The following is a 23,182-nucleotide window of genomic DNA, read 5'->3' on the forward strand; positions in this document are numbered from 1 at the left end:
GAAATATAATTCATATCCGAAATACCTCATCTATTTGAAGTGTATGATCAGTTTTTTTCAAACTCAAGAATTTTCAACTGTCACCACAATCAATTTTAAAACATTTTGTAGTCCCCCTTTTCCCCCGAAGTAACCCTATGCTGATCAGTCATCACTCTGTACTGGCCAGCTTTCCTTTCTGAGCATCTAGGCAGCTGCTAATGTGCTGTCTCTGTAGATTTGTCTAGTCTGAAAACACTAATGGGGTCAAGTAACATGGTCATTTGTAGGTGGAAATTTTTTTTTGTACTAGCACCATTTTTAAGGTTCATCCATGCTGTAGCATTTGCCTGTACATCTTCATTTGTTTTACTGTTGCCTGATATTATGTTAAGTCTACCTTATCCATTACTAGTAAATGAATTTTCTGAAAAAAAAAACTAGATATGATACCCACTCTCTGGGGGCTAAGGAAATGGATCAGTAGGTAAAAACACATGCCTAAAACCACATGTTTTGTCCCTGCATCCCACATATTATTATTCTTACTGTATGTCAAGATTTTAGTTGAAACCTTAGAATGTTTCTCTGTTAACATTGCCCTGGAATTCTTTTTTTTTTAAAGTTAGAGTTATCAGAGAAACAGCTTGCTCTGGGAACAAGGCAAGTCTTAGGTCATTTTCTCATTTCTTAGCCAGGTTCCCGCCTCATCTCAGCTCTCTTTGGGAGGAGGGCTGTGTTCACAGCTTCCTGACCTTTGGTAAACGCTAACATTATCTCCAATTCTAATGATAGCCCTGATATACAAGTAAACACTCCTACATGAAACCCTGGCATATTTTAAAAGTTGACATTTTTTTCATAATGCTTCCACAAATGTACAAGCACAAACACAGAATGTTTTGTACAAGAAGGGCCTGTCAAATGCATACGGTTTTCAGGATATTTTGTCAAATTGAGCTAGATGTTAAATGGTCTTTGATTTCTGTATGCTCTTTTTAAAAAAGATTTTATTTATTCATTTTATATATGTATGATGAGTACACTGTCACTGTCTTCAGACACACCAGAAGAGTTCATCGGATCTCGTTACAGATGGTTGTGAACCACCATGAGGTTGTTGGGATTTGAACTCATGGCCTCTGGAAGAGCGATCAGTGCTCTTAACCACTGAGACATCTCTCCAGCCCATGTTCTTTTTTTTTAAATGAGTGAACTCATCTTATAAACTTGAGAACCAGCTCTGTCTCAGACTTAGGAACTTTAGTAGCATGCATTTTGTGTAGAGGCAGCTTATCCTACATAAAGAAATAAAATCATTATTTGGGAGTTTTGTCCCAGTACCCACTTAAAATACCTAAACACATTCACCTTAACTCCCAGGTAACTGATAATTTTACAAGCTATCTATTACATTAGTTGCCTTAATCCATTAATATGAAAATATGGCTTTTATAAACTATTATCATTACATGATCCAAATTGAAGACTGGTCAAAAGTCTCAAATAATTTCTCCAAATAAAACTAAGAATACAAAAGTCAAGAATCATTTGAACTAATGTTCAATAACATTAGTTACTGGGAAAATCAAGTCAAAACCACAATTGCATACTAGTTTACACTCAGCAGGATGGCTATTTTTTTTTCATTTAAAGAGAAGAAGTATTGGAGAGCAGGCAGACATATGGTAATGATTGCACATTGCTGATAGAAATGCAAGAGTTTTAAGTGCTATGGGAGAGGTTGATAAGTTCTCAAAAAGTTAAATGTAGAATTAGTATAATGTTTGTCACTTATGCTCCTAAGTACATATCCAAAAAATAAAAACCAGGATTTTAATGAATACATGCACATTCATTTGCACACACATGTGATTCTTAACTGCAAATATGTTATATAACAGATGGAGAAATGAACAAATTGGAGAGTGTATGGTATAATGGATTTCAAGATTATAAAGGAACACACTACCAATAATTTTAAAAATGTTCATGAATGTTGGAAATATTATTCAAAGTGAAAGTAGCTATAAGGTCACATCTTATATGATCCCGTTTATGTGTATATCCTGAGAAACTGAAACGTTATAGATATAAAACACTGGTGGCTGACAGAGGGGAAGGGGAGACAGGAATACAATGTCACATCTGAATAGATGCAGGATTTATTTTGATATGACAAAATGTTTTAGAACTCTGTAGAGGAGCTAGTGACTATGCAGTATTATAAATATACTAAAACAACCCAATTCTTTACTTTTACTTGGTCACATTCTCCACTATGTTCATAGCGGCCTTATTTATAACAACCAGAAGCTGGAAAGAGCCCAGATGTCCTTCAGCAGAGGAATTGATACAGAAAATGTGGTACATTTAACAATGGAATATTACTCAGCTATTAGAAACTTTATGAAATTCATAGGCAAATGGATGAAACTAAAAAATATCCTGAGTGTGGTAACCCAGTCAGAAAGAACACACATGGTATGCACTCACTGATTAGTGAATATTACCTCCAAATCTCAGAATACCCAAGCCACAATTCATAAACCACATGAAGCTCAAGAAGAAGGAAGACAAGAGTGTAGATGCTTCAGACCTTCTTAGAAGGGGGGACAAAAATACTCATAGGAGGAAATATGGAAACAGCGTGTGGAGCAGAGACTGAAAGGCCATCCTGAGACTGCCCCACCTGGGGATGCATCCTACATACAGCCACCACACCCAGAGAATATTGTGCATGCCAAGAAGTGCATGCTTACATGATCCTGACATAGCTGTCTCTTGAGAGGTACTGCCATAGCCTTACAAATACAGAGGCATATACTCACAGGCAACCATTGAACTGAGAACAGAGTCCCCAATGGAGGAGCTAGAGAACGAACTGAAGGAGCTGAAGGGCTTTGCAACACCATAAGAAGAACACAATATCAACCAACTAAACACACCAGAGCTCCTAGTGACTAAACCATCATCCCAAGAAATCACAGGGATGGACCTATGACTCCAGCTGCATATGTAGCAGAAGATGGTCTTGTTGGGCATCAATGGGAGGAGAGGTGCTTGCGCTTGTCAAGGCTCGATGTCCCAGTGTAGGAGAATGTCAGGGCTGGGAGAGAGTTTGTGGGTGGGTGAGGGAGCACCCTCATAGAAAGAGGGGGAGAGGGGATGGGATAGTGGGTTTCTTAAGGGGAAACCCAGAAAGGGGATAACATTTAAAATGTAAATTTAAAAAAATCTGAAAAAAAAAGAGCTAGTCAGAATTTTATGAAACAATCCTCAATAAAGCCTTACTTTGGCATTATACTAGTCTGTAACTACATGTTTAAGGTATCATGGACTATGTCTTCAGTCATAGACACTGATTTGCATATTTCTGTATCATAAAACTAAAAACAAAATGTCATTTGCAGTATGTATATTATCTGTCTAGGCTCTGGACTTGATTCCCAGCACTAAAATTTAAAAAAAGGCATGCCACCTATGAATCTATTTTGTGTGTAAAAATAATCATCTTTATCAGCACTTAAAATGTGCTTAAATATTTATAAATAGAATATAAAACCATACATGTAGGTTGAATCGACTCTCTTAACTATTCAAGATACTCACGATGCTAAGTGTTAATAAATGTTTCTCCTATGAGTGACTATGCTTGTTGTGCCTTAGGAAAGTTAATCTAGGTCTAGCCATAGTATTCCATGGCATATTTTACATAATCAATGGTGAATGAGTATAAAACCCACAATGTTTTTTAAAGTAAGTTTTCCAAATATAGCCACCAGCAGGTTCTACTTCAGTTCTATTTAGGGCCTACATTGTCTCATCTGCATGCAACGAAACAAAGTCACTCAAAATTTACTTTTGTTTTATTGTCCAGCATTTTCCATCGAAAAATACCACAGTGTGAATGGGAATTTACTGGAATGAAAGGGCTTTGTTCTATGAGTTTAAAAAGGAGGAAGTACTCTCTCCCATTTTAATCACATGGCTACAGGATCTCACTCGATGGAGGAGTCCACCCAAGCCAATTTTTTTTTCTCCTTAGATGCTCACATTCAGGATATGGTTGTTTTCAGAATATGGAGTTTTAAAGCTGTGGAACAATAGAGAAATGATTAATTTCCTTTCCACATTACAATTAGCCTGGGATCCCAGCACACAGAGGGGCCGAGTGGAAAGACTACCAGGAGTGTGAGGTCAGTGTAGCCTAGATAATGAGGTCCAGACCAAGCAGATGGACTGACTGTATGCTGGAAATGAGAGTCAAGTTGAACCCTTCCCTCTTTAATTTGCAGACAGTTATTCTTTTCTCATTTCTAACTAATTTAGCATTTACAGGGCACCACACACCCAGAGATACTGAGTTTGATTTACTGGTGTATAGCATTACTTTCTTGGCGGTAAAAAGATATTATGTGCCTCCGGACTATATTCATTTATTGGAAAATGGGCTAAATCATCAGTGTGGAAAACTGGAAGAGGATATAAAACTATTAAAAACTTCTAAAAATTAAAGTTGAAGAACATCTACTTTTTCAGAGAGTTGGGGGTTTAGCTGCTGCCTAGCGTACTGGTTTTTTAGTGAGCTGGAGAACAAATCATTTCTCCATAGAGAGCAGCTGCAGCGAATCTAATATTTTCCTGAGCTGTGTGCTCACTGTCAGTTTCATCTGAATAGAATCACCTCCATTTTATAGACAATAAACTGCAATTCTTTGCCGATGTTCTGTCTGAACGTGAAGTATCGGATCTGTGTGGCTGGTGTATAATATCCCTCAAGCATCAGATCATTAGCAATATGAAGATCTATGGAGTCACTGAGTATCGAAAGCTTTGAGCACTGTGATGAGAATGTTAAAAGTGACCCTGAATTACACAGGGGTGAGAAAGACATTCTGTGTTTAAATTGTAACTGTGGCTAACATGAAAGCCACAGGGATCTCTATCATTGAGTGTTTTTATCTTACTCTGATTATTCCTTTTCCTAAAACATAACCTTGAAACACATTAAAATAAATGTGAGATGGGATTTTTTTTGTATGCTTGTGCACTTGTTAATTCTTTTTTTTGGTATGGACACTTGCATGCCACCATGGACATGTGGGGGCCAAATGGCAATGAGTGGGAACTGACCTTTTTCTTCTATTATGTGTGTCTATACCTTTTTCCATGAGCCATCCCACTAGCTCCAAGAGATGTTTTTATCTACATAAGTTTGTAATCAATGAAGTAATTCTTCTTTATAAATTTGAAATATGCCTCTAAAATAAATTCTATTATATTAAATGCCTATTTAAACCCTGCTGTAAAGTTCTTGTTGATAGAACATATTTCATATGTTCTTGATTATTTTGTTCTTTATAAGACAATACAATTTGCAATTGATTAGGGATTTAATTCAGTTAGTGTCATGAAAGCATTTTATAGATTTCTCTAGAAGATAAAGAGCGCAGGCTTGCAAAAACATATTGCTTCCTGTTATTTTAATTTCTTAAGTTTTCTTTCAATTCCCAATTCTATACAGAAGTAGAAATGAGCATGCCAATGGTTTTTTAAATAGATAATGCATTAAATATAACCCCATTGTGCATTTTTCTGAGCATTTATAGACAAATGATTCCTTCCATAAATGAAAAACTGGTAAAATTTTTAATAAAGATGACTTTTCTGAGTATAATCTAAGGATGATTTTTATAAGAACATTGGGCTCTGATCTATGTAACAGTGAAGGAGTTTGTGCATACTTTTTCAGATGCAAAGGAAAAGTCAGTTGTCACACTGAGTTATTTAGGAAATGTTAACAAGCCCACCCTCTTAACTAGCACATTAAGCAGGGTTTTCAGGTCAAGGCTCCAAAGAGTGAATAATTACCAAAGCAACTTCCCTGCAGAGCACATAAACCCTACAATTAGGACTGAGTCTAGTCAAAGTGTCTAACTAAACTAACAGTGGGATACACCTATCCTTGTCATGCAGAAACTTTAACAACATCATCCACGAGTAAGATTTATTATGGGATTCAAAGGACATCCACCAGATTTCAGATTATTCTCCTGGAAAGGACTAGATAAAACAGATTTAGCATCTATAGGAATTAACTGATTTGCATATTTGAAGTACACAACAGCAGGTAAATCATTAAACAATGTCATATAAGGTCTGTGTATAAATATTCTCTATATGTATGTATACTAAAGTAATATATACCTGATGTGGTAAGAATTCTAGAATTTTTGTTTCATTAAAAACCCAGAAATATTAGAAGAGTGTGTATTTTGTTTCCCTCCCAGGTGTGGGGATGTGAGGATACGTCAGAACTGTGTTCAGCAGCGTGCTATGATTTGTCTTCTGCTCTAGCATGGTTTGGCCAGCTGCACATAGGTTTGTGATCATGTGACATTTGGAATTCTATGAACTTTTCAAGAGGGTATATTAATGCATGGACCCTGAGAGGGGTGGTTGGTGGTTGGTGGTTGGTGGTCGTTTGAGGGATGGGCGTGGAGGCTGGTTGCTCAAAGAAGAAACAAAAAGAGAGAAATTAGATTCAGACCTCTCCCTCTCTCTCCCCTCTATCCTTTCTTTGCTCCTATCTATAGTGGGTAAAATGGAGGGGAGTAAAGGATGAGAAATAAGGTCTCACTATCAGTCTTAAGACTGGCCACAACCTGATATAAATGTGCAATGGATTATATATATATATATATATATATATATATATATATATATATATATATATATATTATGGCAAGAAAATATCATTAGTGGGAAACATTAACTATAATGTACTCCTTAAAATATAATCTCAGTTTTCCCCAAAGTTTTGTTTTATATTTTAGTTGCTATTTCACTTTTCTTAATAGCTAATACTGTATATCATTAAGTCCTAATAAGAAGGAATAATTTTAGAAACATAGATACACAAATGTTTTGAGTATGTGAGTGAGTTTTGGAGGAAATATTCGGGTGTGTGTGTGTGTGTGTGTGTGTGTGTGTGTGTGTGTGTGTCCTTATTGTAGATGGTTTCAGCCTCATAACTATTTAAACAGAAAATATCACAAGTTGTTAAGAAAATCATGTTACGGGGGTTGGGGATTTGGCTCAGTGGTAGAGCGCTTGCCTAGCAAGCGCAAGGCCCTGGGTTCAGTCCCCAGCTCCGAAAAAAAAAAGAAAAAAGAAAAAAGAAAAAAAAAAAGAAAATCATGTTACATAATACTGAGGAAGCTAATTAATGTCAAATAATGATGTACATGAATCAGATTCAGATCTCAGTTGAGATAGAGTCCTTCATATTTGTTAAACTGGCATGTCAAATACTGACTGTGAAATTTTGGCAGAGGTCTTTCACTGATTAACAAGAATCTGCGTCTGTTCTTAGAATCATGCTAATATTTATATTTTGAAATATGGTTTTCTGGAGTAGATCAAAAATGGACTTTCCTTCAGTATTTTGAGATTTACTTTAAATTAACTCTTAAATATTCATTATAATAAATTGATTATTCTTGAGTAGACAATAAAACTGAGTTGTATTGATGTATTCATTTCTCTTAGTTTTATCATAAGACTTGATACTTTGCCAATTATTAATGACTATTATTTTACTGTTATATATTAAAAAACACTAATATATTATTGTCTATTTTTAATTTTAATATAGTTAGATTTCATAAAATAAGATTTAATCCAGGCAAATATGTGAACAACATAAAAAATAATGAAAGGCTTCCAGTTTCTGTCTGAGCCCGGAACTGAACCGGTTCCACAGCTCTCTGTATACAAATCCCATGAAGGAGAGAGCTGGACTCTCAGAAGTACAGACAATCCTAAGAGCTCAGAGGAGACAACTACTTCTGCTCATATTCCTGACCCAAGAGGAACCCGCCTAATGCCCTCTGTGCCCTCTGTGCCTTCTGTGCTCTCTAGGCAGAGGAACCTAGGAGCAGTCAGGGGCAGGAACCTTCCAGTTTCTGCCTGAGCCCAGAGCTGAAAGCCAGTCTCCAGGAGTATCTACACATCTGAAAGCAGAGGTAAGACCAACTCTTCTGCTCCAAGTGACCCACCTGGAGGCTTCAGGTCACACAAACCCAGGAGCAGCTCTCTGTTCCCAGATCCAGCTGAAAGAAAACAGGGATACAGAAGTGCTGACACACAGGCTTACAGGATGGTTAAGCCACTGTCAGAGACAGCCAGAGAAGGTAACACCAGAGACAACCTGATGGCGAGAGGCAAGCACAGGAACCTAAGCAACAGAAACCAAGACTATTTGGCATCATCAGAGCCCAGTTCTCCCACCAAAGCAAATACTGGATATCCAAACACAAAAAGCAAGATTTGGATTTAAAATCCATCTCATGATGATGACAGAGGACTTTAAGAAGGATATAAGTAACTTGCTTACAGAAGTAGAGGACAACACAGGTAAAATAGTAAAGCCCTGAAAGAGGAAACACAAAAATCCCTTAAAGTATTACAGGAAGAAACAACCAAACAGGTGAAGGAACTGAACAAAATCATCCAGGATTTAAAAATGGAAATAGAAACAATAAAGAAGGCACAAAGGGAGACAACCCTGGAGATTGAAAACTTAGGAAAGAGATCAGGAGCATATTCTGTTGGTGATGCTTGCACCAACAGAATACAAGAGATAAAAGAGAGAATCTCAAGGAAGAAGATAACATAGAAAACATTGACACAACCTTCAATGATAATATAAAAGGCAAAAAGTTCCTAACTCAAAAAATATAGGAAATCCATAACACAATGAGAAGATCAATGGAAGGATCAAAGGTATAGAGGAGAGAGGACTCTCAACTTAAAGGGACAGGAAATACCTTCAACAAAATTATAGAAGAAAATTTTCATAACCTAAAGAAAGAAATGCCCATAAACATATAGGAAACCTACAAAACTCCAAATAGATCAGGCCAGAAAAAAATTCCTCCCATCACATAATAGTCAAAATATGAAATGCACAAAACAAAGAGAATATTAAGAGCAGTAAGGGAAAAAGACCAAGTAACATATAAAAGCAGACTTATCAGAATTACACCAGTCTTCTCACCAGAGACTATGAAAGCCAGAAGAAACTGGGCAGATGTCATACAGATACTAAGACAACACAAATGCCAGCCCAGGAAACGGTATCTAACAAAACTCTCAATTAACATAAATGGAGAAACCAAGATATTCCATGATAAAACCAAATTTACACAATATCTTTCCACAAATCCAGCCCTACAAAGCATACTAGATGGAAAACTGCAACACAAGGGTGAAAGTACACCCTAGACAAAGCAAGAAAGTAAGCTTCTTGCAACAAAACCAAAAGAAGAGAGACATACAAACATAATTTGCCTCTAACAATAAAAATAACAAGAAACAACCATCTCTATTCCTTAATATATCTTAACAACAAGAAACTCAGTTCGCAATAAAAAGACATAGACTAACAGACTGGATACGGAAAGAGGACCCAGCATTTTGCTGTATACAGGAAACACACCTCAGAGACAAAGACAGACACGGCCTCAGACCAAAAGGCTGGAAAACAACTCTCTAAGCAAATGTTCCGTAGAAAGAAGCTGGAGTAGCCATTCTAATATTGACATTCTAAAATTGACTTTCAACCAAAAGTCGTCAAAAAATATAAAGAAGGACACTTCATATTCATCAAAGGAAAAATTCACCAAGATGAACTCAATCCTAAATATCTATGCTCCAAATGCAAGGGCACCTACATTCATAAAAGAAACCTTACTAAAGCTCAAAGCACACATTGCACCTCACACAATAATAAGGGGAGACTCCAACACTCCACTCTCAGCAATGGACATATCATGGGAACAGAAATTAAACAGAGACACAGAGAAACTAACAAAAGTTATGAACCAAATGGATTTATCAGAAATTTATAGAACATTTCATCCTAAAAGAATCTACCTTCTTCTCAGCATCTCATAGTAACAGACCTCAACAGATACAAGAAGATTGAAATAATCCCATGCATCCTATTAGATGACCATGGACTAAAGCTGGTCTTCAGTAACAACAAAAACAACAGAAGACCACATACACATAGAAGCTGAACAACACTCTACTCAATGATAACTCAGTCAAGGAAGAAGTAACGAAGTTAAAGACTTTTTAGAAATTAATGAAAATGAAGGCACACCATACCCAAACTTATGGGAAACAATGAAAGCAGTGCTAAGAGGAAAATTCATAGCTCTGAGTGCCTCCAAAATGAAACTGGAGAGAGCATATATCAGCAGCTTGACAGCACACCTAAATGCTGTAGAACAAAAAGAAGCAAATACATCCAAGAGGAATACAGGGCAGGGAATAATCAAACTCAGGGCTAAAATCAAACAAGTAGAAACAAAAAGAACTATACAAAGGATTAACAAAACAAGGAGATGGTTCTTTGAGAAAATTAAAAAGAGAGATAAACCCTTGGCCAGACTAACCACAGCACGCAGAGAGTCTATTCAAACTAACTAAATCAGAAATGAAAAGGGAGATATAACAACAGAAGATGAGTAAATTAAAAAAAATCACCAGACCCTACTAAAAAAGCCTATAATCAACAAAACAGGAAAATCTGGATGAAATGGACAGTTTTCTAGACAGATACCAGGTACCAAAGTTAAACCATCTAAACATGCTCCTAACTCCTAAAGAAATAAAAGCAGTTATTAAAAGTATCCCAACCAAAAAAAGTCCAGGACCAGATGGTTTTAATGCAGAATTCTATCAGAGCTTCATAAAAGACCTCATACCAATACTGTCTAAGCTATTCCTGAAATAGAAACAGAAGGAGCCCAATTCCTTTTATGAAGCCACATATTTATACATATGCTTATACCTAAACTACACAAAGACCCAACAAAGAAAGAGAACTTCAGACCAATTTCCTTTATGAATATCAACTCAAAAATACTCAATAAAATTCTCACAAACCAAATCCGAGAAAATAACTCTGAAGAAAGAAATTGAAGAAGATTTCAGAAGATGGAAAGTTCTCTCATGCTCATGGATTGGCAGGATTAATATTGTAAAAATGACCACTTTGCCAAAAGCAATCTACAGATTCAATGCAATTTCCATCAAAATTCCATCTCAAATCTTCGTAGATTCAGAAAGAGCAATTTGAAAATTAAATTAGTATAACAAAAAATCAGGGATAGAGAAAACTACTCTCAACAATAAAAACTTCTGGGGGAATCACTATCCCTGAACTCAAGCAGTATTACTGAGCAATAATGATAAATCTGTATGGTATTGGTACAAAGACAGGAAGTAGATCAGTGGAATAGAATTGAAGACCCAAAAGTGAACCCACACACCTGTGGTCACTTGATCTTTGACAAAGAAGCTAAAACCATCCAGTGGAAAAAAGACAGTCGTTTTAATAAATGGTGCTGCTTCAACTGGAGGTCAGCATGTAGAAGAATGCAAATCGATACATTCTTATCACCCTGTACAAAGCTTAAATCCAAGTGGATCAAGGACCTCCACATCAAATCAGATACACTCAAGCTAGTAGAAGAAATAGTGAGGAAGATCCTCAAACACATGGCTACTTGGTAAAATTTCCTGAACAAAACACCAATGTTTTATGCTCTAAGATGAAGAATCAACAAACGGGACCTCATAAAACTGCAAAGCTTCCATAAGGCAAAGGACACTGTCCTTAGGAAAAATCAGCAACCAAATGATTGGGAAAAGATCTTTACCAATCCTTCATCCATTTGAGGGCTAATATCCAATTTATACAAAGAAATCAAGAATTAGACTCTAAAAAGCCAAATAACCCTGTTAACAATGGGGTACTGAGATAAACAAAGAATTCTCAGCTGAGGAATATTGAATAGCTATGAAGTACCTAAAGAAATGTTCAACATCCTTAGTCATCAGGGAAATGCTAATTGAAACAACCCTGAGATTCCACCTCACACCAGTCAGAATGGCTAAGATCAAAAATTCAGGTAACAACAGATGCTGACAAGGATGTGGAGAAAGAGGAACTCTCCTCCATTGTTTGTGGGATTGCAAACTGGTACAACCCCACTCTAGAAATCAGTCTGGAGGTTCCTCAGAAAATGGATATTGTTCTACCTGAGGACTCAGTTATACCACTCCTGACCATATACCCAAATGATGCCCCCACATACAAAAAAGACACAAGCTCCACTATGTTCATAGCAGCCTTATTTATAATAGTCAGAAGCTGGAAAGGACTCCAGTGCCCTTCAACAGAGGAATGGATACAAAAAATGTGGTACATCTACACAATGGAATATTACTCAGCTATGAAAAACAATGACTTCATGAAATTCATAGGCAAATGGATAGAACTAGAAAATATCATCCTGAGTGAGGAAACCCAATCACAAAAGAACTCACATGGTATGCACTCACTGATTAGTGGATATTAGCCCAAAAGTTCCGATTACCCAAGGTACAATCCATAGACCACATGAGCTCAAAGAAGAAGGATGACCAAAGTGCTGATGCTTCAGTCCTTCTTAATAGGGGGAACAAAAATATTTATAGGAAGAGATATGGAGACAAAATTTGGAGCAGAGACTGTAGGAGTGGCCATTCAGAGCCTGCCTCACCTGGTGCTCCAGCCCATATATATACAGCCACCAAATCTAGACAATATTGATGAAGTCAATAATTGCATGGTGACAGGAGCCTGATATAGCTCTCTTCTGAAAGACTCAGCCACAGTGTGATAAATAGAGAGGTGAATACTAGCAGCAAACCATTGAACTGAGAATGGGATCTCTGTTGGAGGAGTTAGTAAGAATTGAAGGAGCTGAAGGGGCTTACAACCCCATAAGAACCAACCAGAGCTCCAAGGGATTAAACCACTACCCAAAGTGTACACATGGACAGACCCATTTCTCCAGCTGCATATGTAGCAAAGGATAGACTTGTGGGGCACCAGTGGGAGGAGCAGCCTTTGGTCCTGCCAAGGCTGTAACCCCCAGTGTAGGGCAATGTCAGGTAGGGTGATTGAAGGTAGGGTGGTTCTGGAGGGAGAACACCCTTATAGAAGAAGGATGAGGGGTATAGGGGGTAGGGGGCTAATGGGCAGGAAATTGGAAAAGGGAACAATATTTGAAATATAAATAAAAAATATCCAATTAAAAAAGAACGAATGAAAGATCATCACCTAGAAAAGATGATGATTCTAGTATCTAAGCTCATGTATTTAAATGTGAGTAAATAATTTTTACATAATATCACTGTAAGATATGATTTCATCAAAATCAATTTTAATAGACTCATTTTTGTCTTGCCTTTTCTTAAAAGGTACTGGAAAGTAATTCTTATTAAAAATTCTTTTTCAAGTCCCACTTACCATTACTTCTTAATCTTTATACATTGGAAGAATGCAAAAAGAAAATTTTAATAAAAAAACTTTCTCAACTTTTGGCTATGGAAATTACTCTTAGAATAAACACTGAAGGGTTACAAGTAAAAAAAAAACCCTGCAAAACAGCAATCAGTGAAGCAAAATGTATTTTTGTAACATTCAGGTCATGAATTGCACATGCTTTTGTAATGGATCCTGGCTTAATTTCTAAAAAAAAAAAAAAAAAGAATTAACAAAGATTTTTCTGTTATGACTGGAGTTAGGAACAAACAGTTTTAACACTTTGTAGATCTATGGCCATGGAGAGAGGTTCAACAATAGCCTTTTTTTCTTTTCTTTTTTCGAAAAACTCTTCTCTTCTTCTCTATTCTTTCTTTTTCTGGGGGGGGGGTCAAAAAGTATTATGCATTATTAAGAAATGTTTAGTTGTTTTTTCCTGAATCATGTTATCTTTTTAATGAAGAAATCATGAAAGATTTGCTATTCTTCAAGACATATGAATCTTTGCATGAACTTAGATCTTTCTAGCCAGAGGAAAATTATTAGAATTTACATTGCTTTCTTGCAGTGGCTAATGTCACTACATCTCTTGACATGCTGAATTAACATTCCTTCCTGCAGTTATAGATTACCTGGGTTAGTGATGCAAATCTGTCTCATTGTAGAAGAGAAAGAATACAGGGAACATGGTTTGTTTGCTCTGAATTACAAAAACCTCCTCAACCTGATGCTATGTATATCCCACACATAAACTTTAAAAAAAAAAACAAACTCTGAAGTCCAATGTTAAACATCTAGGAGGTAGAAAAATTAAACAGGATAAAACAGAATGGAATAATATAATACTGAGTTATACACGTTTCACAAGTGGGTGAATATTTTTATTTATTTCAGGCTTAATTTTCCCATTTTGTTTTAGTGGTAGCTAAAGTTTTGTGAAGCTCTCCAATCTGGGAAGAATGGAAATAGTTTGATAACAAATAAATCAATTAAACATTTTTGGCCAGGCATTTTGCTGTGCATTATGTAATGCTGTGAATCCTGTTAGCAAAATCCTTACCCATAAATAAAATCTGAGCTTATATTCTTCTAAGTAAGGATATCATTTCATATGTGCTATATATATTTTAATAGATAATATGAATATTATTTCACATTATTATATATTCTACTAGATGATAACAATAAAATTTTATTCATATTATTTATAAATTTAGGGGTGGAAGTGAGACTCAAGATTGAAAGTATATATAAGGAAATTAGTAGAACTGTTCGGGAAGTGCTGGAAGGCATGGCTTTGTTAGAATACATGTGGCCTTGTTGGAGGAAGTATGTTACTGGGCTGTGACATTTCATTTGACATGTCTGGATCAGTGTCTCTTTCACTGTGCTTGCTATACTCGGCTCAAGATATAAAATTCTCTGCTACTATTTCAGTTCCATGCATATCCGCTTCTTGTTCTAACAGTCATGGACTAACCCTCTAAAACTGTAAGCATGCTTCTAATTAAACACTTTCTTTTGTACAGGTGGCTTTGGTCATGATGGCTTTTCATACCAATAGAACAGTAACTAAGACAGGTTGGGAATATGGAGAAGGGAAACTAACACTACAGGCCAGTTTTGAGGGGTCATATCGAAACCTACATATGGTAGAAGGTTCTTAAAACATAAACATAAAATCTAAATGGTGGCACCAAATGTAGGGAAAGACAAGGCTGCAATTGGACAACCTTTGCCACTAACCTAAACGTCCAGTATATAAAATGGGTTTCGTTTAATTGGATTATTAGCCAAAGGAGGTCCCATTGAAAACCACAAACTATTTGGGCTATAGCCAAGACTATTGCATGCTCTCCACCAAGCGATGAAAAGGTTCCATTGATGAAGACAATACTTATATATCCCAGTGATCACAGAGAAATCAAACTGGTGTCCACCTAGAGCCTGACAAGTATTCATTCTGCTGAAGGTACTTTGAACACTTCCAGATGAAAAAGGTAACTACTAGCCCAGCTACAAACTCGGAGGTTTACAACGCTGACGTGCCTGTATTGTACACTGCATGATGCACAAATATTGAATTTAAGGTCCACTCCGTGAGACAGAACTCATGTCTCATGATGGGACATGATGGGATGAGAACTCATGAGCTCAGATGGCCAAGAACCTAAGACCAGATAGGCCATGGACCTAGGGGCAAGCCAAATATCACTGTTTTACTAAAATAATATAGCAATACAGTAAATCCTATAACATTTTCCTAAATCTAGATCAGTGTCTCAAGCAGTAATCAGAAAAATTTCCTCCTGCAATACGTAGGAACTAATACAGAGACACAAAACTAGAGAATGGAGACAATGTGGAGATAGTGAGAGAGCGTGGGAAACTTAGCCCTATGTGAGATTTGTCTAACAAATGTCTTCTCTCAGGGGACAGGAACCTCTGTAGAAAAGAGGCTAGAAATATTGTAAGGTCTAGAAGGGATGGAAGACACCAAGGAAAGACATAAGGAGGCATACACAGGATTGATGCACATATGAACTTGCAGAGACGGTGGCAAAAGACACTGCGACTGCAGAAGTCTAAACCAGATGGGATCACAATGCTGAGAGTGGAGGTGAGCATCTCTAATCTCTAACCAAGAAAATACCTCCAGTTGACAACTACCCGCAAAGGGACAATTAGTGTTCTCCAATGGAGCATCATTGAGTATACAAACCGTACTTTAAGGTAGAAGCAAATACACCAAAGAGGAGTGGAATGAGGGAAAAAAATCAAAATATGGGCTGAAATCAATCAATTAGAAACAGAGAAAACAATACGAGAGTCAAGGAAACCAAAAACTAGTTCTTTGAGAAAATTAACGAGATAGACAAAGCCTTAGTCAACCTAACCAAAAGACAGAGAGACAGTATCAAAATAAACAAACTCAGAAATGAAAAGAGAGGTATAATAACATACTACAAGTGCATTTAAAGAATCATTAGGCCTTATTTCAAAAGCCTGTTCTCTACAAAACTGGAAAAACTTGAAGAAATAGATGATTTTCTTGATAGGTATCACTTACCAAAGTTAAATCAAGATCAGGTAAACAACTTAAAGGGTTCTATAACTTCTAAAGATATAAAAGCAGTCATTAAAATTCTACCAGACTTTCAAAGAAGAGCTAATACCAATCTTCTTCAAACTATTCTGTAAACTAGGTATTAAGGAACATTATTAAAATCATTCTATGAGGCTAGATTCACCCTGGTAACCAAACCACACAAAGACTCAAGAGAGAAAAAAATTCAGACCAATTTTTTTTATGAACACTGATGCAAAAATACTCAATAGAAAACTAGCAAAGTCATTCCAAGAATACATAAAAAACATCATCCACCAAAACCAAGTAGGCTTCATCCTATGGATGCAGAAGTTTCAATATATAAAAATACATCAATGTAATTCAACATATAAACAAACTGAAAGAAAAAAAAACATGGTCCTTTCATTACATGCTGAATAATCCTTTGACAAAATACAAAGCCCTTTCATGTTAAAAGTCTCGGAGTAATTAAGAATATAAGGCACATACATAAAAACAATAAAACCAATATACAACAAACCAATATCAATATCAAATTTAATAGAGAGAAACTTAAAGCAATTCCACTAAAATCAAGGGTAAGACAAGGCTTTCCCCTCTCCATATCTCTTCAATAGAGGGACTTGAAGTTCTAGCTAGATCAATAAGACAATAAGAAAAAGAACAAGTAGATATAAATTGGAAAAGAAAAAAGTCAAAGTATCACTATTCAAAAATGATATCATAGTGTACATAAGTGATCCCCAATATTCTTCCAGAGAATTCCTACAGCTGATAAACGCCTTCAGCAAAGTGGTTGGATACAAAATTGACTCAAAGAAATCAGCAACCCTCTTTTATGCAAGTGATAAACAGGCTGAGAACAAAATTAGGGAAATGACACCCTTTGCAATAGCCAAAAGTAATAATAGACTATCTTGGTGTAACTTTAAGCAAGCAAGTGAAAGACCTATAAGACAAGAACTCCAAGTCTCTAAAGAAAGAAATTGAAAAAGATATCAGAAGACGGAAAGATTTGCCATGTTCCTGGATCACTAGGATTAACATAGTAAACATGGCCTCATCAAAAACCAATCTACAGCTGTAGTATAATTCCCATAAAAATTCAAACACAATTTTTTACAGACCTTGGAAGAGCGTTTCTCAACTTTATATGAAAAAACAAAAAATCCAGTCTAACTAAAAACAATTCTGTATAATAAAAGAACCTCTGGAGGTGTTACCATTCCTGATTTCAGGCTGTACTATAGAGAAATAATTATAAAAATGGCATGGCATTGGTGTAAAAACAGATTTATCAATGGAATAGAATTGAAGACCTAGAAATAGACCTATATACCCACAGACACTTGATTTTTGATGAAGAAGACAAACCATACATGGATAAAAGAAAATATCTTCAACAAATGGTGCTAATCTAACTATATGTCTGCATGTAATTGAATACAAATAGTCACCCTGCACAAAACTCAAGTTCAAGTGGGTAGAGACCACAGTATAACACTTGATGCATTAAATCTAATAAAGAAGAAAGTAGGAAATAGCCTTGAACAGACTGGCAAAAGAGGCAACTTCCTGAACAGAACACCAACAGCTCATGTACTAAGGGCAACAATTAATAATAAATAAGATCTCATGAAACTGAAAAGCTTCTGTAAATCAAAGGACAACATCAATGGGACAGAATGGCAGCCTAAAGAATGGGAAAAGATCTTTACCAATCCTACATCTGACAGAGAGCTAATATCTAAAACACTCAAAAAACTCAAAAAATTAAACGCCAACAAACCAAATAATCTAATTAAAAATTGGATACAGAGTTAAACAGCGAATTCTCAGCAGAGGAATCTCTAATGGCTTAGAGTCATTTAAAAAAATCTTCAATGTCGTTCGTCATAAGGGAAATGCAAATCAAAATGACTCTGAGATTCCATTTACGCATATAAGAATGGTTAAGATCAAAAACCTCAAGTGACAGTACATGCTAGCAAGGATGTGGGGGGTAAGGATAACATTTCTCCATTGGTGGGAGTACAGATTTGTACAACCACTCTGGAAATCAATCTGGTGATGTCTCTAAAAAATGGGTATAGTTCTACCTCAAGACCCAGTTATACCATTCCTGGGCATATACCTGAAAGATTCCCCACCATAACAAGGATACTTGCACAACTGTGTCCATAGCAGCTTTATTCATAATAACCAGAATATGTAAACAACCTACATGTCCCTCAACAGAAGAATGGATTTTGAAAATGTGGTTCATTTACACAATGGGCTATTTAGCTATTAAAGAGAAAGACATCATGAAATTTGCAGGCAAATGAATCAAGCTAGAGAATGTCATCCTGAGTGAGATAACCCAGTCCCAAAGAACATGCATGGTATGTACTCACGGGTAAGTGGATATTAACCATAATACAGGATACAAATACAGGATATACATGCTATACCCTATAGAACAAAATAAGCTGAGTAACAAGGAGTACTCAAGGGAGAATGCTTAAATCTCATTCAGAAGGGGTCATAAGGGGTAGATGAAGGAAGAAAGCTGGGTGAGAGAAGGGATGGGGAAAGGAATGGGGCTATCAGGTTTAGTAAGAACTGGGGAGAGAGTGCCAGGTGACTGAATCTAAGTCATTGAAGGGGGAATTTCTAGGATGTGACAGAGAGCAGTGATGGGGAGGCTCCAGGGAGTTTATGTGGATAACTTTAGCTGAGATTCTTAGCATTAGGGGTGGGTTAAGAAGTCTAAAGTGACCACTGCTTGTAGCCAGGTAGGACTGTGAGTAGAGGGATAAGGTCACCAACCCATCCACAAAACCTTTGACCCAATTTGTTATGCCTACAAGAAATATAAGGATAAAGTTGGAAAAGAGATTAAGGTCAAGGCCAAACAATGACTGGCCAACTTGAGACCCATTCCATGGGAGAGAGCCAACCCCTGACACTGTTAATATTATAAGGAGCCTAGCATAACTGTCTTCTGATAGGATTCATCCATCCAGCAGCTGATAGAAACAGATGCAGAGAACCACAGACAAATAATAGGAGGAGCTCAGAGAGACTGGTGGAAAAGTGGGAGGAATGAGAGAGCTGGAGTAGTCAAGGATACCACAAAAAACCCTTCAGTGTAAACTAACCTTGGACCATGGGGGCTCATTTCAACTGAACCACCAACCAAAGAGCATGCATAGGCTGGAACTAGCCCTCTTACACATATGTGGCAGATGTGCAGCTTGTCCTTCATGTGCATGTCCTAACAATTGGGGGAGGGCTTAAGCCTTTGGATCCCTTTCCCGTAGCTATGCTGCCTTGTCTGCCCTCAGTGGAAGGGGATGTGCTTAGTCTTGCTCTGACTTGCTGTACTCATGGTGGGCTTCCCTTTCTCTGAGGAGGGTAGGGGGAGAAAATGGTGAGTGGGGGTGTAAGGGTGAGACTGGGAGGAAAGGAGGTAGGGGGTCTTCAACCAGGCTGTAAAGTGAATAAATAACAAATAATTCAGAAAAAGAAAGAAGGAAATACAGAAGATAATAAGCTACCACAAATATGGAGAATTTAGATATAAAATTTGAATTAGTATGATTATAAGCATCATAGCTATATAACTACAAATTATATTATATCATGTTATATTATATTATATAATTTAGAGTATGGACCCTGTTTATCACATAGAGATCAATGGAAACAGCAGCTTGAATTTATAAGTTTCACAGTTAAAAAATAGCTACTTCATTAGGGAAAACATTAATTTGAAAAGTTTCTTTTCTAAAACTTAACTCGTACTTAAACCATATATAATCGATTTTATTAATTACAATATGCCTGTTGTTATGATTAATTAACATTTTCATTCACATTTACAGAATCTTTCCATGCCTAACATATTTATTTATTCCCTGGAGGCAAAAGTAAGACCCATAGAATAATCTCTACTATCAAACCAAAAATATTTAGTCACACTTCTACAAACTCTAGCAGTGAGGTTCATTTGAGGTCAGTTTAAGAAAATTTCCACAAATAAAATAAGCATAGGTGAACTGGACCTAAGGTATCGTACTTTCATCTGCCCCCGTCTTGGTTAATGAGTTTATGCTAAGCTTTTACAATGAATATCCTGGATAGAAGAGTCTGGCCACATGCATTCGAGCAACACTCCAATAATGAGATTTGATACCCCTGATCTTGTTTCATCCTTTTCCTTGTATGTTTATAATCAATGTTTATCCCATCACGTGAGTAAAAGGAATGTTAGTAAAATACATTGCGAACAGTCTACAATTCAGACATTTTGATACTAAAGCGGAACTTTAGACTCAAACTTCATAAAACAAATTTTTGAATGTGGCCTTTCCTCTTCCCACCGCTCCCCCGCATCCCCTGCCACATTAATAACGGCACAGTCCTCCCTCAATTATTTATAACGGCACAGTCCTCCCTCAATTTTAATATCTCACTTTCTATATATTAATTTTGTTACCTTCTAAATCTGCAAACACATGATAAACATCAACTCATCCATTGTCTTCTAACTGAATAGAATCTCTCTTACCGTGAAGCCCTCGGAATACTGAAAAGGAGCCCTGGAACTTTCGTCTGCTGTTGGACTCAGAGGCTTTGGGTCAGACATTGAACGCTGCATCATCTTGGCTGTCTTAGGGCTTGCCGGGGGAACTTTAGCCATATCTGGATGGAGTACTTTCTGTGGACTTATGTCATCAGGGAGGGGTTTTTCATAAGGTACAAAGGCTGGTTCTAAGGCGTTGCCTGGGGAAAGTGGTGAGATGGGTGAGTAAAGGACTTTTGGAGATTTGGGTGGGGAAGGAGCCAGCTGGACTGTGGGGTCTGCCCGAAGGTGAGAAGAAGAATAACCAATTTCTAAAGGTGTTGGGCGTTTCTTGTCTTTGGGTGGAGATGTGGCACCCAGATATGGAGGGCTCTGTGTGTCTGAATCTGTTTCTGTTTGGCATCCTAAACTGCCCCCTTTGTAAGTCTTTTCAGGTGCTGAAATGTGTTTAATTATTTCTACCTTGGCATCCACCCGTGCTCGTATGGAAGGTGTTCTTATGGTTCCCACTGGCTCAGTTTGCACAGATATCTCTGCAACTGTCTGAACCGCTACACTGGAGACTTTGGAAAGGGGCTTGGTCTTGTCACCCTCTGCGGTGCTATCTCCGTATTTCCCTGTTCGCGCTTTTCTCCTGGACCTAGAAGGCATGTCCCACTCATCCTGATCTTCGTCATCAGTTTGGACACTGGTATCCACGCTTTTTTTAGTTCTTCTTCTCCTACTTGCGTAACTCCGATCAGCAGTTTCTTCGTCGTCAGTTTGCACGCCACTGTCCACTATCTTTTTTAAATTTCGTGGATCGTCTGCCACGCTTTCCCCCATCTCATCATACTGCCCCCGAACTTTAGCTCCAGAACTTCTCTTTTTGGGTTGCTTCTCCTCTTTCACAACAACATCTGTCAGAGGTATCTCTGAAACAGTGCTCAGGATACCAGGTGGGGCAATGTACTGAGTCACACCATCAGACTGAACGGTGTACCATCCTTGGCTCTGTGGGATTTCAATGGCTACCACAGTAGACGCCGTAGTGGTGGCATCTTCAGTGGCCCAAAACTGACTGCCCTCTGTAGCAGCATATTGACCCTCTAAAATGGCCTGTTCAGTGGTGGTTTGAGGAGAAGAGGTCCCAGAGGGGTCATAATTATACTGGTAGATCTGGCGAAGTTTTTGTTCCTCGAGCTGCTGGTGGAGCTGTTGTTGCAGCTGTTGGATCTGCTCAAGCTGTAACTGTTGCTGAGCTAGCGTCTCCTGCCTCATCATGAACTGTGCCTGCCGCTCTTCCTCTTGTTGATAGAGAAGGTGCTGCTTCATAGACTGCAGCTCCTCCAGCTTCTTTTGAACCATGATCTTCTCTTGTTCTCGGAACCTCTGAATCTCCTGACGTTCCCACTCCAGTTCTTCAGCAAAGCGCTGTTGCTTAATTTTCTCCAGTTCCAGGAGCTCTCGCTCCAAGTCAAGTTGCTGTTGTTGTTTGTCTTCATCAGGGACAATTAGAAGGGTGCTTTCCTCTCCGACCACCTCAGAAAACACCTCAGACGCTGTGGTTAAGGTAGGAACAGAGTCCATTGCCTCAGCAGGAAGAGTTTCCATGGTAATAGTTTGCAGACTGGCATTGATGTCAATACCGGTTACTGCGATGTCTGTTTCTGACGCACCTGTTGTTATGAAATACGATCGAGGCATTGGCTGGCTTTGATGCAGGGCTGATAATGAAGTCATTGCATCTGTGGTAGGAATGCCAGATAAATCCCTGACCGTGGTGCTGAAAATAGAGCCCGGTTGAGTGGTGATAGCAAATGTGGAGGGGATTGGAGTTGCTACTGAAGAATAGACAACACCATTAGATGACCTCAAAACACTTCCCACACCATACTGGGGTCCAGGAGGTGGAGTCATTCTTGCAGTGGAATACTGTGGGGTACTAATCCCAACTCCCGAAATGACTTGGCGTGTTTCTGGGTATGGACCTGTAGTCTTGCTTGAATAATCCATTACCTCACCTGAAATACAGGGTAGAGTTATAGTCCAGTGCTCAGAATGAATGATGCTGTTTGGGTCTGAGAGCCCTTTTATCCTGATGAGCACAATGAATGGGACTGCATGCAAATCCACAGGTTAGCCTAATTAGATGCGGAAGAAAAGCAATGTT

At 37.6% G+C, this 23,182-nt stretch overlaps 1 protein-coding gene across 4 annotated transcripts in view; it reads right to left on the reverse strand.

Annotated features, from left to right (window-relative positions):
- Pclo (piccolo (presynaptic cytomatrix protein)) overlaps window positions 1–23,182 on the reverse strand; it is a 356,755-nt gene that overhangs the window by 163,247 nt on the left and 170,326 nt on the right. For all 4 annotated transcript variants that reach the window (XM_087659103.1, NM_020098.2, XM_087659104.1 and 1 more), the window contains 1 exon segment: window positions 21,016–23,033. In XM_087659103.1, coding sequence (XP_087515229.1) covers window positions 21,016–23,033 — 2,018 coding nt within the window.

This window comes from Rattus norvegicus, chromosome 4, assembly GCF_021556685.1.
Source record: "Rattus norvegicus strain SHRSP/BbbUtx chromosome 4, alternate assembly SHRSP_T2T, whole genome shotgun sequence".
In the NCBI taxonomy this organism is placed as follows: Eukaryota; Metazoa; Chordata; class Mammalia; order Rodentia; family Muridae; genus Rattus; species Rattus norvegicus.